Source organism: Empidonax traillii, unplaced genomic scaffold (assembly GCF_003031625.1).
Source record: "Empidonax traillii isolate 1590-97213 ecotype Southwest subspecies unplaced genomic scaffold, ASM303162v1 scaffold223:size1722714, whole genome shotgun sequence".
Classification (NCBI taxonomy): domain Eukaryota; kingdom Metazoa; phylum Chordata; class Aves; order Passeriformes; family Tyrannidae; genus Empidonax; species Empidonax traillii.
The window spans coordinates 32294-51405 of NW_020955416.1; the positions used below are offsets into that span (position 1 = coordinate 32294).

A 19112-nucleotide genomic window follows, 5' to 3' on the forward strand; every position below is an offset into this window, starting at 1 on the left:
TACAGATGGCTAGCACAAAGTGTTTAATTATAGCCTGCATACGCTCAACTTACCAGACAGTTTTCCAGTAATTAAGACAGTATCTTCAAACAGCCATATATTAGCTTGATTTTGTGGTAACAGTGAAAGTGTCACAGACGAGTATACTGTGGAAAATGATAATATCTGTTACCGTGTGCAACCAAAAAAAAAAAATTCCTCTAAGATCTCTGATTCTGAAGGAATACTGAAGAGAGCAATTAAAAAAACAAAACAAAACAAAAGAAAAACCAAACCAAAACAAACAAACAAAACAAACAACACAGAGAGCATATGAAGCCTGAATAAATTAATTACTCCTGTTGTCCAGAGCAGGAATTTTAGTGTTTAGGCAGGAAGAATTCTGTTGAGTGTTTGCTGTCTCATGCCTTCTATGGACAAACAAGTGGCTAGAATTCTTAAGTCAATTTCTTTAAAAAACAAAATCATATGCTTTTTTATGAGTATGCAATAGCCAAAAGGAAAACTTGTGAGGGAACAGTTCTGAAATGGAGCTGCACCCACAGGTTATACCTGTTATACAGGACGCAAGGCACTGCCACTCCAGGAATCACTCAAGTCAACAGGATTTTTGTCCAAACCAGCTCTTTGTTAAGTCCAGACAAACAGTTTCTCAGAATTCACTCTGTATCACAACACAACCTACTCAGTGTTAAAAAGGGCTATTTTCTGTCTTATATTAACAAGAATTTTGACAAGTCTAACAGATCCTTCACCTTTAGATGTGCACTGACATGCACTGTCTCCCCTGACTGCCTTCACTCCACGCTGAGCTGACAGTAACTACCCAGACACCTTAGTGCAGAAATTTAATTACGGGCAGATAGAGTTTAATAATAGGCCTGTAAGACGCTTACGCACTTGGCATCCTCGCAGTCTTCCAAGGCAGAGGTGTCAGCATGTAGCCATCCTTGTAGGACACAATGGTTAGGCTTAATCCCAGTTTGTAGGGAACTCTTATTAACACTGCTCCATTGTTTCCAGTCAGGGTAGAGTTGGTCTTGGTGTAGTTGACAAATACTTCTACCACCGCTTGGCGCAAGTACTGATGGCTGATGATGTCGTTGACTTGAACTTTTAGTGTAAAAACAGATCCTGTTAACATAAAGAAAAAACAGGAGGTCGTAATACATCACAAGTAAGGGCCTAATTTATATTTGTGGAGAAGTCCCAGAGTTCCTGTCTTTGCTATTCATCCGCTCTACAGTGGATCTCTATCTCTGGCCAAAATCAGGGATAACCCTGCAGTTATACACCACAGGGAAGAAGGAAGCAAAAAGCCTGAACATGGGGCACAAAGGTGCCAAAAAGTGTTTATCAACCTCAGCAAATTAACCAACAAAACAAACAAACAAACAAACAAACCCCACAAAAACCAAAACTCCAAACCAACCACACAAAAAAATCTCCCCCTTTTTGTTTAGGCTTGAGCAACGAGACAGCGTGAGATCTAGTGTGCTCTGCAATGTCACATTGATAAAACAGATGGTCTTGTTACCCAAACCTTGGCTTGGGCTGCACATTTAGGGATGCACCGGGAGTTTCTAAAAACAGGAAGCTAATGTCTACAGACAGTGGGATAATGCTTTTATATCTACATGTGTAAAATCGTTCTACAGTAACAGAATGCATCTGGCTGTTTTAATCTACCTTCTCCCACCAGACTTACACTGGGCTAGTCTTCACCTTCCTATATTGCACCTTCTAAACAGTATTTGTCCACTGCCAACTAGGGGATCTGATACTCCACACAATACCCAGTGTCCTACAGAGATCATAATGACAGTGACTGAGCAGCATGTGAAAAATAACAAATCCACTCCAACAACAGTCTCAAGGTGCTCTGAACCACAATCCATTTCTCTCCCACCTCGATTGTAAATAAACTGTTAGGGAGTCTTTTCACAGAGAGCAGGTACGTGGAAAAGGGACAGAATTCCACATTATTTCCAGATAGGAATCAAGTTGTTATTATTATAAATTAAAATCTCTATGGACCGTTGTTAAAGGTATTTGAAAAAACCATCAATTTTTCCAGTATTTTGGTTACAGGCATCCTACTATTCAATACCACTGCACTACTTTATATCCTGATATTTTCAAATGCATTCCTTATGAATATGCATTTCTATTTAGGTCAAATGTCAAGCTAAGTTACTGAAACTTATCTGCCCCAAAATCTTAGTTCCATTTCATTGTTACCTCCACTATAATTGGGATTGACACCGCACCAAGAGATTACTGCCACTGACCTTTATTTAAATGAATAGGCCTTGAGAAGCCAAGTGCAATCCATCAAAAAAACAAACCCAGTATGCAGTGAAGACACCCAAGTTAGGCCTCTCTGAAATAAGGATTTCTTTAGGTCTATTCTATGCATGGGGTACCCCATATATTAATGCAAAAAATGGCCTGTAGACAGCAAAAGCTCCACTGGCCTCAATTTACTACTATTTATTACATACACAGCAAAACCTTACCAGCTGTGCCAGATTGATTCTCTACAGTGTTATATAAAAATCCACATTTCCTTGGGCAAATTAATATATACTTTCAGGAAAAGGAAAAACATCCCAGTGGTACCCAAATGTATTTGACAGAAAATGTACAATAATCTTTGAACAATGGACTTATTTTTTCCTTATGCATGATATTTCAATAATAAAATTGCTTTAAATTGCTGTGCTAGAGGGGTTTCAAATCACGTAATGATTGAAAAAAAAAAATTATGTTATGTCAGCAAATTATGGTTTCTAAACAGCTCTTCCAGGAATCGATCTGATACCTCACATACTTGCATCGTTCCAGTGGTTTCCAAAGCTTAAAAAACAGGTCATTTGCCTTTGGCCAATGACTACTTAAAAGGCTACTGAAGGGGAAAAACAGGCTGTGCACAATATTTTTATCCAGTAATCACTTGGAAGTCAGGGGTATCTCATGAAATGGTATTTAAAAAAATAAGAAATTCAAGCTCATGCCAGTAGGAACCAATACCAGTTAAATGCCTATTATAAACTAGTGTTTTAACAGCTGGGATCAAGTCAGGAGAAAAAGAGCCTGGTCATATATCATAACAAAAGTTTTGGCTTAAGACACAGAAAAATTAAAATCTAGAATATATTCAGAAAGTTATTTTCTCTCAATCATTTCCTACTTTTAATGTGTATTCCCCATTTCCTGCAGACAAAAAGCCTAAAAGAAGGAAAACAGGGATGGGAGCAGTCGCTACAGTCCTCTTCCAGCTGTTAGTAAATTGCGTTTTGTGCACAAATATTTCTTCCTCTCATCTCCTTCAGGTACAGCCATATAAACCCTCACTTTCCTAGAGCCTTTGGGGTGGGAAAAAACCAGACCGTAAAAGCATCGAAAGCTGAGCTGTTTTCATTAGCGAGTGACAAATATCACCGGCTGCTTTTAGCCACACTCCGCTTTGATTCCCTCCTTCTCCTCTGGGTGCAGGAATGGCCACAGCGGTTCCCAGAAGGGCTGCTGTGTCTGGAAGGGTGCTGGGAAGCCGCAGGTGCGCGGCTGTAAATGCAGACTGAAATCCCCGGGGGGGAGGGGGGTTACTGAAGCGCAGAGTCGCTACCTGGGTGTGACTGTCACTCGAGTGCAAAATGCTCACTTCACACCCAGTAACATTCAGACACAGATTAAAGGAGACTCAATCCCTGGCTCTGGGTGCTTTTGGCCTTATCTTTTGTGCTGACACAAGAGCCCTCCCGACAAGAGCAAGTGTGCTGATGGCTGGCAGTTGTGCCCTCCCCCGAAAGTAACACAGATGAGCAAATCATCTGGGTTTTCTAGTATCAAACCAGAATATGCTCTGCCAGCAAGTCGCTCGAAATTTGTGTGCAATAATTTCGGAAAGACTTTTTTTGTTTGAATTGAATCTTTCCGTTCCTCGGCAGTAACAGTACAGGAGACATGAGCACATGCTACTCCAATCTCCAGCCCCAAACCAACCCCCTCACATAGCTTGTATGCATTTAACGTGCAAATTTATCACACGTTTAATGGCGCTGAGTAGTTAACAAGGTCATATTAACACTCGTGACACCTGATCTGCAAAGATCTTAATTTACAAGTCCTTAAGGACACTTTTAAGTCTCAAATATGACAGCGACTGCCACTGGATATTTGGATGACAATAAAATATACCCCCAAAAAACCCATTTCAGCTGCAGAAAACACAAAATGCAGCTTATCTGTTTAACAAAACCAAAGCTGAAAACTTCAACAATAGATGAAACTTGTGCTTTTTTTTTTTCCTGGTCACTAACATGTGCCAACCACAAGCGGGTCAGCTGTATCTCAATATTAAACAGATTTGACAGAACTCCCACAATTAGAAGAAAGAACTCAGTCTTCGCTAATTTGATTTGTGCTGCCTCAGAGGAAGGAGATTCCTCTCCTGGAAGGTCCACTGGAAATGTCAGCTCCTGCAGCATTTACAACCTTTGCTGAAAACATTCACACAGCTGCAGCAGCCATATGCACAAAGGGAAACAAGGCCTTCCACCACGTTTAGCTACTTCAGAAACGTCCTGGCCATTGAAATGACACCTCATTTCTTTGAGTAACAACATGTAACACCTGGAATTTGGCTCCCTGACCCTGTCCTAACTCAGAAATCACATCCCAGAATTGAGCCAAAGAACTGCTTGGAGCTGCAAGCTGGGTACAGACATAACAGTGTGAAAAATCTCCTTTATAACCCATGTAATTTGTTCTTAATTCTTCCTTGCAGATAAGTGTGTCATCTGGCTACCATTTATGTGAAATTTAATTAACACAGCCAAGGCCAGAGACCTTACAGGCACCAATACATCCAAACTACACATGCCATTAATTGTGAGACACAGCAGTGAACACACACACACAGGGCAATGCCTGGAACAATTCCTACACGTTCTGCAACCCAGCCCTAAAGTCCCTTTTCCTATTTATCTCGCAGGTCCTATAGCCTACACCTCAAACACCCAGACAACTACACAACTGAGCAATTATCTCATGGATTGAGCAGTAACTGCTTTCGGAGGAGGTTCCTCTCGCCCTTGCCCAGAGATGTTTAAACCCCTGCCTGAAAGGCACCCACTTCCACAAATTTTATGGAAACTGCCTACACAGCACTGCCAGACTTCCCCACTAACCAGTCAGAGCAAATGTGGGCTGGGCAGTTTGCTTGGTCTCAGCTTACTGAGCAATGCTTTTGGCATCTTTTACATCCACAGAACACCATATTTTTGGGCTTTACACAATTACAGGTATGAAATGTGTACTGATCTGTAAAGAAGAAATCACGTGTTATAAGAATATCAGGTTTTACTACACATGCAGCACTGCAATGGATAGTGCCATGGGAGGTGGAAATCAATGGAACATACAAAATATATAAACTACACAGTCAACACACATCTGGCTTTAGTAAAAACAAACAACAAAAAAAGGCCATATAAAAGCAACCCATCCTCCTGCCCACAGAAACCAATCACTACCACCTAAAATTTCCTGAAAACTACAGTAGTGCCAGTGACGAACTGCAAAAGCATACCTAGAAAAACTAAAAGCCTGTCACACCTTTACAGCTCATTACAAACCCACATACACGATGCTGTGGAGCTGATATAATGCTGGCCCCAGCCCTCCTCAGCACAGCATACCCTCAGCCTGCAGTTACCTTTGTTCTTTATTAGTGCCCAAAGCACTGACACAGGGCAGACTTCCCTGCCTTGCACAGTGCATTACCATGCCACAATAGGTGACCCCTAAACTCCAATAACTATTTTATGGCTGCGCTGTGACAGATATTGTCAGACACCAGGGTAAGCTCTCTGACCAGTTTTCAATTATGCTTCTTGTAGCTATCAAATAACCTGCAAATCTAATTAATGACCCCACAGCCACATGCAGTCTTCCCTTGTAAAATGAAGATATTCAATATCTCATTTAAAAATGTACGATGTGATTTCTTATAAAGATCTTATAAAGTTCATATGCTGTTCCTCTGATTCAAAGTAATAACATAAAATAAATGGCAGAAAAATATTTTTTCCTCTATTAAATAGAACAGGAATACTACTAAGATAAAAAAATACACCACAAATGTTTTGCCCTGTGAAATTTTGTCTTTACTAGTTAGTCGTAAATACAATTTACCTATTTTATTTTCAACAACCTATGACTGAACTAAGAAATAAAGAACCTCACACTGTTCACAGAAGGTCTGGGGAAATTCAGGAAATACTTACCCAGCTGTAAAAATCAATTTCTTGGGGAAAGAGAACCGTAGGTTCAGATAAGAACAACACACACTTGGGATATAAATATAATATAAATATCATCATTCTATCTGGCTGCAAGAAGAAAACACTTCAAAGCTGGCAGAGTTTCATTCTTGCACTTAGCAGAAGGTTAAATTTGTACCAGCCCTCTCCAGAAAAACTCTGGGAGTCAAAACATTCCATCCAGGGAACCAACTCCAACCCCACAGTGACTGGTAAGTCACAGGGGTGCATAAGGACAGACCCAGTGGTAACAATAGCTAAAAACTGCCCTTGATTAGGTTGACCTTTAGGCAAAATGGCAGCATCAAGGCTCTAATTTTAAAGCAAGTATGAGCTGCTCCTTGAAACGCACTCTGGAGAGAAGGTATTGATGTTTTACTACCACGTGTCAGGGGTGCTGGTCAATAGTGTTCAACCACAGAGATTACAGCAAACTGCTTTTAGACGATGCAAAGGTGTGGTAAAAAAAATTAAATGTTCAATAAACTGGAGCCCAGAGCTAATCAGCACTTGCTGCATTTCTTTATGAACTACCAACCCACACAACCCTTACAGTGTAGTTCTGTGTGGCTCTGCATCCCCTTAAATATACATCCTAACGTTTGATTTTGCATTACAATGTTTTAAAAGAAGAGCTTTGCCGAAAATTTTTTTTCAGTGACACAGAACATATCACCAATTTCCACGGACAAAGCAGCAAAACAGGGTCTGGGAAAGTAGGACACCACAGTATTCCCAACTGCCCTATTTCTGGTCCAATTTCCACAGAAGCCATCAGCAAAATCTCAATTAGGAAGGTGCTAAGGCTGCGTCCTGAGGGGACAAGCAGTGCCTTTTGCACAGAGAAAGGCTGTTACAATTGTTTTACAGGAGACAGTTTAACCCAGTGCAGTCAGATCCAGGTGTCTCCAGCAAGCAGGCACTTTATAGTCAAGAGAAACTGTAACAGATTAGAAATTAAGACAAAATCTGAACACAGTTACTTACACCAGGGATTTGTCACCCTTATGGCTACTCTGATGAGCTTTTGCTGGGAAAACAAACAAACAAACAAACAATTCTAACTCTGTGAGGTTTTCAAACACTTTTTTTGTTATGTTTGCTTCAAATAAAGCATTATTTGACATAATCACTTTCTCACTTCACTCCCATAGGCTGTGACAGGCACACACAGACCACAGTGCCAGTCCTCAAGCATCTGATCATGAAGAAAGACCAATACTTGTCTAAAGATGAGGGTTTTGGTTTTTTGAGGGTTTTTTTAAATCTTTTTTTTTTTGCAAGCCTCAAACTAAAAAGAGTGATAAATACATTACATGAAACAAAATGCATTGAATCAAACCCTTCAGGATGAAGGGACACTTCTAATCCAGCAGAGTGGAAAACTGCAGGGGATTGCCTCTAGCAAGTTAGCACATGATCCAGAGGAAACTTCAAGGTTCTAAGCAAATTAGTAGGTCAAAGACTAATTATTGATTTTGTTCAAAACAGACCCAAAATCCAGGTTCATGTTATAATAAAACTGTATCACACAGCGTGGAGAAAGCTGACCATCTACTGACATACTGGAGCAAGTGTTAATTTATTTTACAGATAAGAACAAGGCTGCTTTCCCTTTTTAAAAGGGGTTTTGGTAGTAAGGAGAAATAAATCAAGACAGAATAAAACCCAACACACAAAAGAAACTGTTTTTCTCAGTCATACCTTGTAGGATTTCTTTCCCAGCAAAAGCATTTATACACTTGGCACCATTTCTTTACATAGAAATAACACTGAATTTTTACTGATGCTTTTACAGAACAAAACCATGTTGCTAATTGAATTTATTTGCTTCGAACAACCTTGTTCCACTCCAGCTGAAAATTGTTTTCTTTCACTTAAACAGAACAATTATTTTCTTTTTATACCAACACATTTCAGGGGGTTACATTGTGTGTATGTATGTGTGCATATATAAACACAAACCTTAAGCAAATAACAAGAGGAACAGGATGTTCATTTTTTTTCAAAGAGGGAGGTAAAGGAAATGACAAAAAAAATCTTAATAGAAATCTTGTTCTCAAATCTTAGTTGAGAAATATTAATTTATGCTTCATTAGTACTGAAATAATTTCCATCAGTCATTTTGTGGGTGTAAATCAATAAACTGTTCTCCCCACAGCTTTTGGAATCGGTTCCTCCCAACTCAGAAGTCACTTAAAAGAAAGACTAAATTTAATCAGGACTAAATATGGCCAACATTCAACACTGGCAAAGCCGAGCTTTCACATTTCCATGTGATCTTTGCCTCCTGTAAGCTGATTCTTCAGAGACGAGAGATTTCAGACACTCCCAGTGCTTTCCAACAGACACTGCACTGCATCCCACCTACCTCATTCCACGACACACCAGCAGCACTACCCTGAGGTCACATTAAAAAAAAAAAAATTACCACATTTAAAAAAAAAAAAAAAAAAAAAAAAAAAAAAAAAAAAAAAAAAAAAAAAAAAAAAAAAAAAAAAAAAAAAAAAAAAAAAAGCAAATTCATAATGTTGTCAATTATTTTCCTGCATTTAGATTATTTTAGGATCTGGATGGCCTCAGAGTTCAACATCTGTACTGCTGCATAAGCAAATTAACATTCTGGCTTTTTCAGCCTGAAGATGTGCTGTATACAGGAATGGACCGATTTAATGAGTTATTTAAATCAGGAAATGAAAACAACCCTCTTCCATGACCAACAGCGGGGTACTGCCACTAGAAGTGGTTACACTGCCAACCAGGATTTCCCACCAGATGCATGAAGAAACTGAGTAAGCACAATAATCACACCACAGACACTGACAGGAACCAAAATTGACAAAATTAAGGTCCAGAAAAATCAATAAAAATAAAGCAGATCATCACAGGCTGTATCCTTCACTATTACTGCTGTGCAATCAATAAACAACTTTCCCGAGTGATCACACTTGTAAGAACCACTCAAGAATGTCAGCAGGCTAATCCACCACTGCTAAGAACTCGCTCACCTATCAACTGGGAACACACCCCCGGAGCACTTCCAAGTGCTCTGAGTGAGAGGTGTTAAACAGAAAGAAAACGGGCATTGATTGCCCTTTACAAACTTTTAAGGGCTACCTAAGCAGGAGCTATGAAATTCGGACGTGAAAGCGGCTGTGAAGGTTAGATGGGATATTTTGGTTTTGTCCTGTGTGTTCCTTTAGTGCTCTATGCCACGCATGTGCCATGAGAAAGAATCATCTGGGATATTTTTAAGTGCTTAACATGTACCTGCTGTGAGGTACTTGTTTGGTAAGTAGCTGGAAGATGCTTTTTTCACCATTAGATGCCTTTTTTCCTTCAGCTGACACGTTAAAATCAGCCTGTTTCACCACCCAAGACAGAACCGGCAGGGCACAATAAACCTCTGAGAATTACAATTACCATAGCAACTTTGCATTTCCATTTGCTGCTGTGCTGTTGAGTCAGCCAGCCTGGTTCTCAGAGCTGTGGTTACTGTGGAAGACTGAAGCTGAAATTCACCTTCCTGGGGCAAGAGAGACAGGCAGCAGACAAGATGAAATGCTGCTTCACTTATTTAGGGGTTTAAACAGCCTGCCATTCTAGATAAGTGGGATAAATTATCAGTATTACACAACAAAAGAAAATCTTATCTAAAACTTATTTCAAATTAAGATGAATTTGCAAGTGAAAGAGACTTAAATGAGCAAGTAAATACTACTAAGAGCTCCTGAGGCCTAGAAAATAGAACAGCTTTCCCCAGGCATTTCAGAGGCCATTATAAGATTATTTTTTTTCATTTCAGTTTACTCCACCAGCTAATACTAAACCTGTAATGCTGCTCTTTCATGTTGTTAAATGACTACCAGTATCATTTTACCTTGCATCAGTCGAGGGCATGAAAAAGAAAGAACACTAAAAATTCACACTTTGTTACAGAGCATTGGGGAAAAAAGTACAGAAGGGGAAAATTAAAATCTTGCATAATACTCTCTTTTAAATATGCTATTTTAAATACCCCCACTATATTATATACTTCAAGAAAAATGAGCAAGTGCCTTATGAAGGCAACTCTTCAATTAAACCTTTATTATTTAAGTAGAAGAAATAAATCATTCAGCATCATCTCCTTGACAAAATGAGACTATTTCTTATAGAGAATTTTTAATGATTTGTCAAACCTACCCTTTAATGGTCAATATACTTGGACAGGAAGGATATTCCAGTATCCTTGTAGCATGAATCATCTTTTGGTTTTTTTTTTTATCCTAATGGGTTAGGCACAGGATTTGTCTTGTGGAATTCTAAAGTAAGAGGAATTAGCTGGAAAAAAAAAAAACAAAACAAAACCAAAACCAACAACCCTGTGCAACTTTAAACACCTCCTTAATTTGGCAGAATAAGGTAAAAAAAGATGACAGGGAAAAAAGAAACCAATACCCTGTTAAAATATAACATTTAATGCTGTGAAACCCTAAGGCAGATCTGTGTCTATAAACTCTGTGGCCTGATACAACCCATCAACCAGTAATTCAAGCATTAGCCCACGTTACCCACTAATCACAAAGGAAAACTGCTGCATTCAGGAGTTCATTTACAGTAACACATTCAGGAGTTCATTTACAGTGATCACTGTTCCTGGCTGAAAATACTTTTTCCCCCTCCCAAAGCTGCAAAATCTCACATTCCAGCTTAAAGAAAGGTATTTGCAACATCCCAGCAAAGCCTATCTTTCACTTCTAGGAAAAAGTGAACCCCTTGAAGGAAGGCCATTTGTAGAGACACAGAGGGAGAAAACAGAAATCAAAGTTTGCAGGATAACATGTCCTAAGTTTAGCCCTGTACATGGGGGACGGGGTTTTTTTTTTAAGGCATTGGTTAGGAAATCCTTATTGCAAAACAAAACGAGCACCCAGCAAAGCTGCAGCCTCTTTCATGTGTAAATTTTCACTGAAGTTGGGTTTCACGGAGATCAAAAAGCACAAAATTAATAAATGTGACGTCAGGTATTAGAAAACCCGTTGCAGATTCCCACTAATTGGAAAGGAGTAAAATTCCTCAGATGCCGTAAAAAGAGGTTTTAAAAAAGGAAAAAAAGAGAAAAGTTCTGTCAAATCGAATCACAGGATAAAGCAAAACAATCGAATCAAGACTGCAGCATGATAATAGAACTCCTCTGCCCACACGGGTGCCATCCAGGTAAAGGTCAATATGAACATATTAATGATTCATTTATCGCCTGCCTGCAGCTCAGCACTACGTAAAGTGCTCCAGGATCCAGCTAAAGGACAGCTGTTATGGATGAACATGCTGCCCACCAGCTGTGTTGTCTCCAGCACAAGCACCACCAACACAGACACACAAGTCCCTTCTCAGCAAGCAGCCCGAAGTCCTGTCGGGAAGTAATTGGAAAACAACTTAGCACCATGGAAACCTTTCTGGGATGACAAAAACGGTTTTATTGACACCGAGACTAAAAGCAGGACAGTAAACACTTTTGCCTTGCCCACAAATACTCAAGATTCATTCAGCACCTCTGATATTGTGCCAACTGGACCCAGGGGGAAACAAATCCACTTCAGTGTTTCTGAGACGTTCTGTTCCATGACACACTGAAGAATCCAGCACAGACAGAACGGGCAGGTTTTCTACACTGTGCTTAGGAAAAAAAAACCCAAAAACAAAACCACAGATGGTGGGAAAAGAAACCTGACAACTAATCAAAAGGCAAACAGCCACGACAGACTCTTTTGCCCAACACTGCACCAAAACTGTGCAGGATCTCACAAATGTTTCGCTGGGTCTCAATTACATTCAATTTAACTAGAGGATTTTCTCAACATCAGTGGTCCATAATCCAAAGAAACTCTCATTGGGCTGCAGTAGAGATTAAGTTTTCTCCCCTGCTCTCACAAAAAAAATGGAATAAGTTCCTGTGATATTTATCACAAGGCCTAATTCACACTATTAACAGGTTTTATTGTTCAAAAACACACTCCGCTGATCTCCTGCATGTACCCAACATAAACCCATTAATTTCTCCTCTTTATTGACTTAATGAAATACACTTCCAAACACAGGAAATATATTTTCCACAATTACATGAAAAAACTCTTTATAATTCCACTAGAGTCTGTAATAGTTGGAGGGGGCAAGCACCTCCTTATTCATCCCAGCAAAACGGCCTATTTTTTCAAATATCTTGCCACCACTGGCCTTTTCTCCATTTAGGTTCCCATTAGCACAGGCAAATGATTGACCAGATTTGCCACCTCACAGAAAATATCTTCCATGAGCACATTCCAACCAGTTTCGTTTGGGAGCCTTGCCCATGTAGAGTTTTTCATAATAAATAAATTTGGCATCTTGCCAAATTTCATGACCACGCTACACACTTGTAGCTATTTCAACAGACTGAGCCAACTGCATGCACCATATTTATAAAAACAGCCTCAAATCTGCAGCAGAGGATGTAATTCACTTCCTTCTAATTTACACGAAAGACACGAGCACAGGAGGACCCAAACAACAACCTTCCACTGCCCAGGAGCTGACCAAGAAGAGAAGGCCAAGTTCTCTGTGGAAATGCAGGACACGGTAATGAAAGGCAACAGTAAAAATCTGCAGGGAATGATCTGAGAGGACATGAGGGAATTTCTTTTTCTCTCTAAGAATAAACAACCATTGGAATGGTTGCCCAGAGAGGTTCTCTAATCTTGAAGCCTTTCATGGCCTGACAGGAAAGAGCTCCCAGGTCTGAACTCAGTGCCAACCCTGCTTTGAGCAGGTTGGACTAGAATGCTCCTGATATTCCCTCCAGCCAAACAACCAAAAAAACCCAACATCTAAATTCAGCTCTTCAGTCCCAGACAAGCTGCACGGTAAAGGGTCGGTGCTCCAGGTGATCTGACCGCACCCACCCTGTGTTTGGTAAAAGCACTCAAGCAAACCCCCAGTGGCACAGGCTGAAGCCCTCGTTAATGGAATGGCATCACACAGCCCTCAGGGGGCTCCTGGGTGTAGTGCCTTTCAACCAGACCATGCTGAAGTGGCTCTGGGATTCTCAGTATCTTGCTGCTTCATGACCTCCTGATGCACACGACTCAATAAGTGCCTGACACTCACATCCACAAGCACTGCATGATGTCGGACACACACACAGAACCCCGACACTCCCCACCACAGCTCTGTGGTCCCATGTGCAGCTTCACCTTGTAGAGCTGCCAGTAGCTCAGGTAAGACCCACACCAAAACAATCAGAGTTTTCCAAGTGGGACTAGGAAAATCAGAAGGTAAAGCCCACCAGAAGCCATAATTCATTTCCATGTAATCTCAATGAGAGGCCACCTCTTGCCTCTTCCACTGGTAGGATTGCACTGTCTCAGGTCCCTGGCACTATTAACAGTAAACACAGAATGCTAGTCATGTGGGAAGTCCAGCAGGAGGAACTGACCCTGTAATCAATCTCCTTCAGCTGTCTCATTTCCACATTGTGACAACTGTGCCCAGAAGTCTGACTTCTTGCAGACAGCAGAGACTCCCTTCGAGTCCACATGAGGAAGCTTAATCAACCTCAGGGAAGGACAAGAAATCAAGGGGAGAGAATAAGGATTCACTCAGTGAGCCTTGTGCAGCCACAGACAGGCAAGAACACCACTCCTGCCAACCCCAGCAGCTCTCACGGGATGCTTTCAGACCTCACATTTTCTCTACTACACTATTAGCGCCAGGAAAGCAGAGCAAGAACTGTAAGAGCTGCCTTCAAACCTGTTGAACGCAACTTCTCATGGACGTGTGTGGAAGGCGACACTTTGGGAGATCGCAGGAAGGGTGCTGGAACACCTCTGGCAAGCAAGGATTAGACAGGAGCAGCTACATCTGGGAGTTTTTCATCCTGCTGAACACAAAAGACTTGCTCAAAAGCACACCAGCTCCTATGGGGCGATGGAAATTGTCGATCACAGGACCTGGGTGCTCCCACAGCACACCAGATGCAAGATCCACGAAATAGGAATTAAACCTAGCAGGAGTAATCAAGAGGGCTTGTTTGCTCTGTGCCTTGAATCCCCACTCATTAAAGGATACAGCAGCATAAAACTATGCAACTTTCAAGACAACAAAGTAACCTGCACCGCTTTTCCAAGTTTGACGTGTCAAAAATTAAGTTTATTTTGAATAAGCTTTCCTCTCAGATCTTTGCCTCTGTCTTCAAAGGCTTCATCTCCTGAGCTACTTCACAGAGACAGCATGCTACAGATCCCCAGTGACCCAGATAGCAGCTGCATTCCAATTCCTACACCTGCCTTTTTCTCAGCCTGACAGCAATTCTGTGGATGTTTCTCCATAGCAATTTGCCTTTGATGATGTACTCTCTGCCAACACATCAACAAGAAGTAAGGAAACTTCAGCAAAACAAACAAGAGCCACAAAAACTGCCACCTTGCAATAGAGAGCTTCCTGCCATCATTCCTCACTTCCCCCCTGCCCCTTCTCACCAGGTAACCCTGGGGCCTGTTTCAGTGAGAGCTCAAACACTGGCACTGTCTGGCCTTGTCTCTCAGCTCTTTATAGTGCTTTTTTCTTTTTTTTTTTTTCCATGTGTGTTTTACCATGGAAAACCCTAAACTCCTCCTCTTCTTGCATTGCTAAGTCTTAGATCAGCACAGAAAGCTAAGACACACAGGCTCCAATAAATCAGGACAAGTGTAAGTGTTGCATTCTTCCTCACCTAGCTGAAAAAAACACTACTGTAAAGAGGCTGAGAATCCTGGGAAAACTGAACAGCAAACCAAAGGACATTTTTTGAGCTTGTTTCCATAGGTGGAGTTAACTGCTTGCACTAAACCATTTTGCTGGGGTGTGTATGTCACACTTCTAACTTGAATATAAACTTTTTCTCTGACATCAATTATATGCCCAAATCCACAGGATGAGAAGGTTGTGTCAAACAATGCCATTTGTGACCAGAAGCCCCTAGTTAGACAGCCCTGACTTCTCGAGCAGCAACTGTATCCTACATAATCACTCAGCCATGAAAATTACTGAATCTCCTTCTTTCCTGGAATGCTGAAGGATCTCCCACACAGTTTTTAACTCCTCACTCCTTTTCTTGGGGTAGCTGAGTGCAGCAAAAGTTCCAAGCCAAAACTGGATTTGTTGCTGCCATACTAATCCCCAATCCAGTGATTATGGAAAAAGTAGGACCAGTACTTTGTCAGTAGACTGACAAACAGGTCAGTCACACTGCACTGTGTTTTGGGAGTTTTTTAAGTGCATTATTATGTATTACTGCTCAAATTCAAACCCAGTCTAACATAGCAAGCTATCATATCTTCTGAGTTTGTCAACAATCACATATTTATCCCATCTGTCTCAACAAATAGAACTAACTCCATAAACACACATAGCAATTCCAATTCTCCCCTCTCCTTTGTTCAGCACCTCTGCTAGCTGCCACTGCTTTTGAATTTCGTCCCACACAACCAAGCTCATCTTCCCATCCTATGCAAATCCATCTGCCTAAAAGAAAATATAAAAAAACCCCCAAACAAACAAAAGCAAACAAATAAACTGAATTTCCCCCTTAATTCTGGAATGTGAGGCAGATTGGGAATGGTCTACAACAAATAGCATGACGTCTTTTCTTGTTCATGCTGGGATTACAAAAGGTACAGGGGACTACCCCCAGCACAAAACATGCAGTTATATGAAAGAAACTTGAAGAAACAACACTTTTTTTTTTTTTTTAAAATTCCATCATTAAGACACTGTATGTCATCCCATGTGCTGTCTATATGTAATGTGACAGTTTCCACTTACACAGTTGCCTCTTTTTTTTTTTTTTTGCAGAAGCATCTTGTTCATTCAGTACATGTCAGACCTGACACAGAACCGATGCAGATAAGTATACTTATTCAATTAGTGGTCTCTGCTCTGTTTAAAGCACAATATCTATATTATAAAGAGAATAATAATGTGCCACATCAGAATATCCCATGAACACTAAAGAACACAGCCCTTGTCTCCTGTTAAAAATGCATCTCAATAAAGACAAAGGGAACACAGAAAACAAAACCAGATTTGCCTGGATCAAAGCCAGGACTATAATTTACTGAATTCCATGCTCAAGCCTGCTGACCTTAATGTTGAATATTCAAAGCTCCCAGAGACTTCTCTTCAACTGCTCCTGCACAGAGTGCAGATTCCTAAACTGCCACACAGAAAATGGAGAAACTCACCATGATGAAGGAAGAATCAAGGCATGTTCTCCACTTCAGCAATCACCACCCTACCCAGACAGGCCTGTCTCTCTCTCTATCTCCAAATTTATTATTATTTTTTCTTAAAATCTGTAAGAATGCCTGTATCTGTCAGAGAACATGAGTCAGAGTAGCTCCATGAACCGAGTCCCTCTTGTACATGTTCTCTGCCTCATCATAAAAATTTATTTCTCTTGGCAACAGTAAGTTTGCAGTTGTTTTTAAGGGAAAAGGAAGAGATGAACAAAAAGCCCTGCTCAGTGGTGATGTGCAAACTACCTTCTCCCTGCTGCACTGAGACATCAGGAGAAGAGCGTACACTCCAAACCTTGGCACACACAGCTGTGCTGACCTCAGCATCTCTCCTCAGACAGCACAATAATGACACTGGCAGGAGTCAGTTAATCCAGGGGGGAATTGATCTGTAAAACGGTATAATGAGCTTTGACAGAACAGGGACATCGATACAGGGACACACAACAGATGACAGAAGGTTGTGAACTCCCAGCCTTAGCTCTGCACCTTCCTCAGTTCAGGAGGATAAGCCTCCTTTGCTTTAGCAACAATGGGGTCACAAACACACTGCCTAAATCCAAAATCAGACAGACTCCTCCTTACTTCCAGAAGCCACTGCGTGCCTGGCAGTTCCCAGGGCAGGAGCTGCAGCTGCTGCAGGAGTGGCCTCTTCAGAGCATTTCCCTTAGGGATTACCCTGCTGCCAGGCTGCTGCTGGAAAGGCCATTTATCCTGCCTACCTTACAGCTGTAAGCCACCAGATGATGATTTCACTTAAAAAGACATTCGTATCTGTTAAATACATATACCTGGAGTCAGGCTCCTCTTCTAAAAGATGTTCAAAAACGTCAATAAAGCAAAAACTACTTACATGTTTTACTGCAAGAAAATCTCACAAAAGACAAAGGTGCTTAGCAGCTTCTTCAGAATAATAAAACCTTCAACAGCAGTAATCAGCTAATCTTTTTAAAAGATTGGTTTTCTTTTTTTTGATTCTTATAACAGAAACAATTAATCAAAGTCATTTAGAAATCCAGCCAACAAGTGAAATGAAGCTTTAAATGTATTTAAGCATAAAGAAATGCTCACGGCCAACTCAAGTGATAATTTTTAACGGTCATGAACTGAGACCAGTCATGACAGCTGTGTACTACAAGACACTTCTGCACTCTCAGACCTCAAAAACAAGCAAAACAAGCAAATAAAAGAAAGCAGCAGCAGCAACCAGGTATGTGGGTCTGCAACAGCAACCCCAGCAAACCAACAGCATCACTAACAAAGACTTGGGCCAGGGCTGGAGGCAATACTGGAATGGAGCTTCTTGAAAAGAAATCAATACCTGAAACCAAAGAGGATCACTGCATTACAAAAATTGTGCTTTCTTTTTTTTTTTTTTTTTTTTTTTGCTTCTCAATTTTTAATGAGCAAAATGTTCACTGTGCAAGTCAGAAATGCTGCCAATGCCTTTTAAGTGGGGGTTGCTGGTGAATAATGGTGTACTCTACTAAAAGCATGGTAAGAAACAAACTAATGAAAAATCACCAGTTCAAAAGGAAAAACAGGACCAGAGATGTTCTTCAAGAGCTCAAAGTTCTACAGTTTAAATGTTTGGAAAAGAAAGGAAATAACAAACCCCCCAAAAACCCCAAACCTACACAAGAAAGAAACCGATAAGCAAACCAAGGCATTTCAAGAGTGTATCAGGAAAAAATTAAGCCTGTTCATATTCTAGTTACTTGTTCTAAATCTTTAATAAATTACAAGCAAATACCATAATTTAATAGCTTCGATTATATTTCCTAATTAACACACATACTTTGGCAGCTTCGCAAACTGGCTTCAATTCAGCAAAATATTAACCATCTGCCTAAAGCTAAGCACATTTTATACCTTCTTGAAGTCAACCAGAAAGAGAAGCATGCATATATGTTAAAAACGAAACACATGCTCTAGTGATATGCCCAAACGCAGCCTTGGTGTTAAAGGGTCTTAAATAATTCATGCCTGAAACCATCTTGAAATTCTTCGGCAAAAGAAAAACACTGGGTTTATCCTAATTTGAGCCACTAAACTTCAAGATATACACATATTTTTTAAACTCAAGGGACAGAACGGACACCTTATCACTTGCTTTACTCTTGCAAAGGGATAAAGTCAGATATTTGACCGCATCACCAAACCCTAACACTGAAATAATCATATCATTTTGATACTGTTCGATAAATGATGTATTTCTCCGTTCTGCAGAAGGGATGCAAAAAACTAATGAGCTCACCAGCCCCATCGCTCACTTGACAGGCTCGAGACTGGCTTGCACACGTATGAGTTGGTTTATTTTTTTTCCCCAGTGATATAAATATAGAAACAAATATATGAATACTATATATATATATATATACACAGACACCTTGCTGTGGTGACTACCGCGAGCCAACAGGAATCCCTGGCGCCCCACCACTCGAGGTCACTCTCCCGGCGCCCGGGGGCGCAACCCCATCCAGAGCACTGCCCG

The 19112-nt window shown here is 40.6% G+C and overlaps 1 protein-coding gene across 1 annotated transcript in view; it reads right to left on the minus strand.

Annotated features, from left to right (window-relative positions):
* The window catches only part of FAM171B (family with sequence similarity 171 member B), a 29237-nt gene that overhangs the window by 9310 nt on the left and 815 nt on the right, over positions 1 to 19112 (minus strand). The window contains exons 3-4 of the mRNA XM_027887804.1: positions 901 to 1134; positions 54 to 146 (exon numbers count right to left, since the gene is read on the minus strand). Of these exons, the coding sequence (XP_027743605.1) occupies positions 54 to 146; positions 901 to 1134 (327 nt within the window). The remainder of the gene's footprint in view (positions 1 to 53; positions 147 to 900; positions 1135 to 19112) is intronic.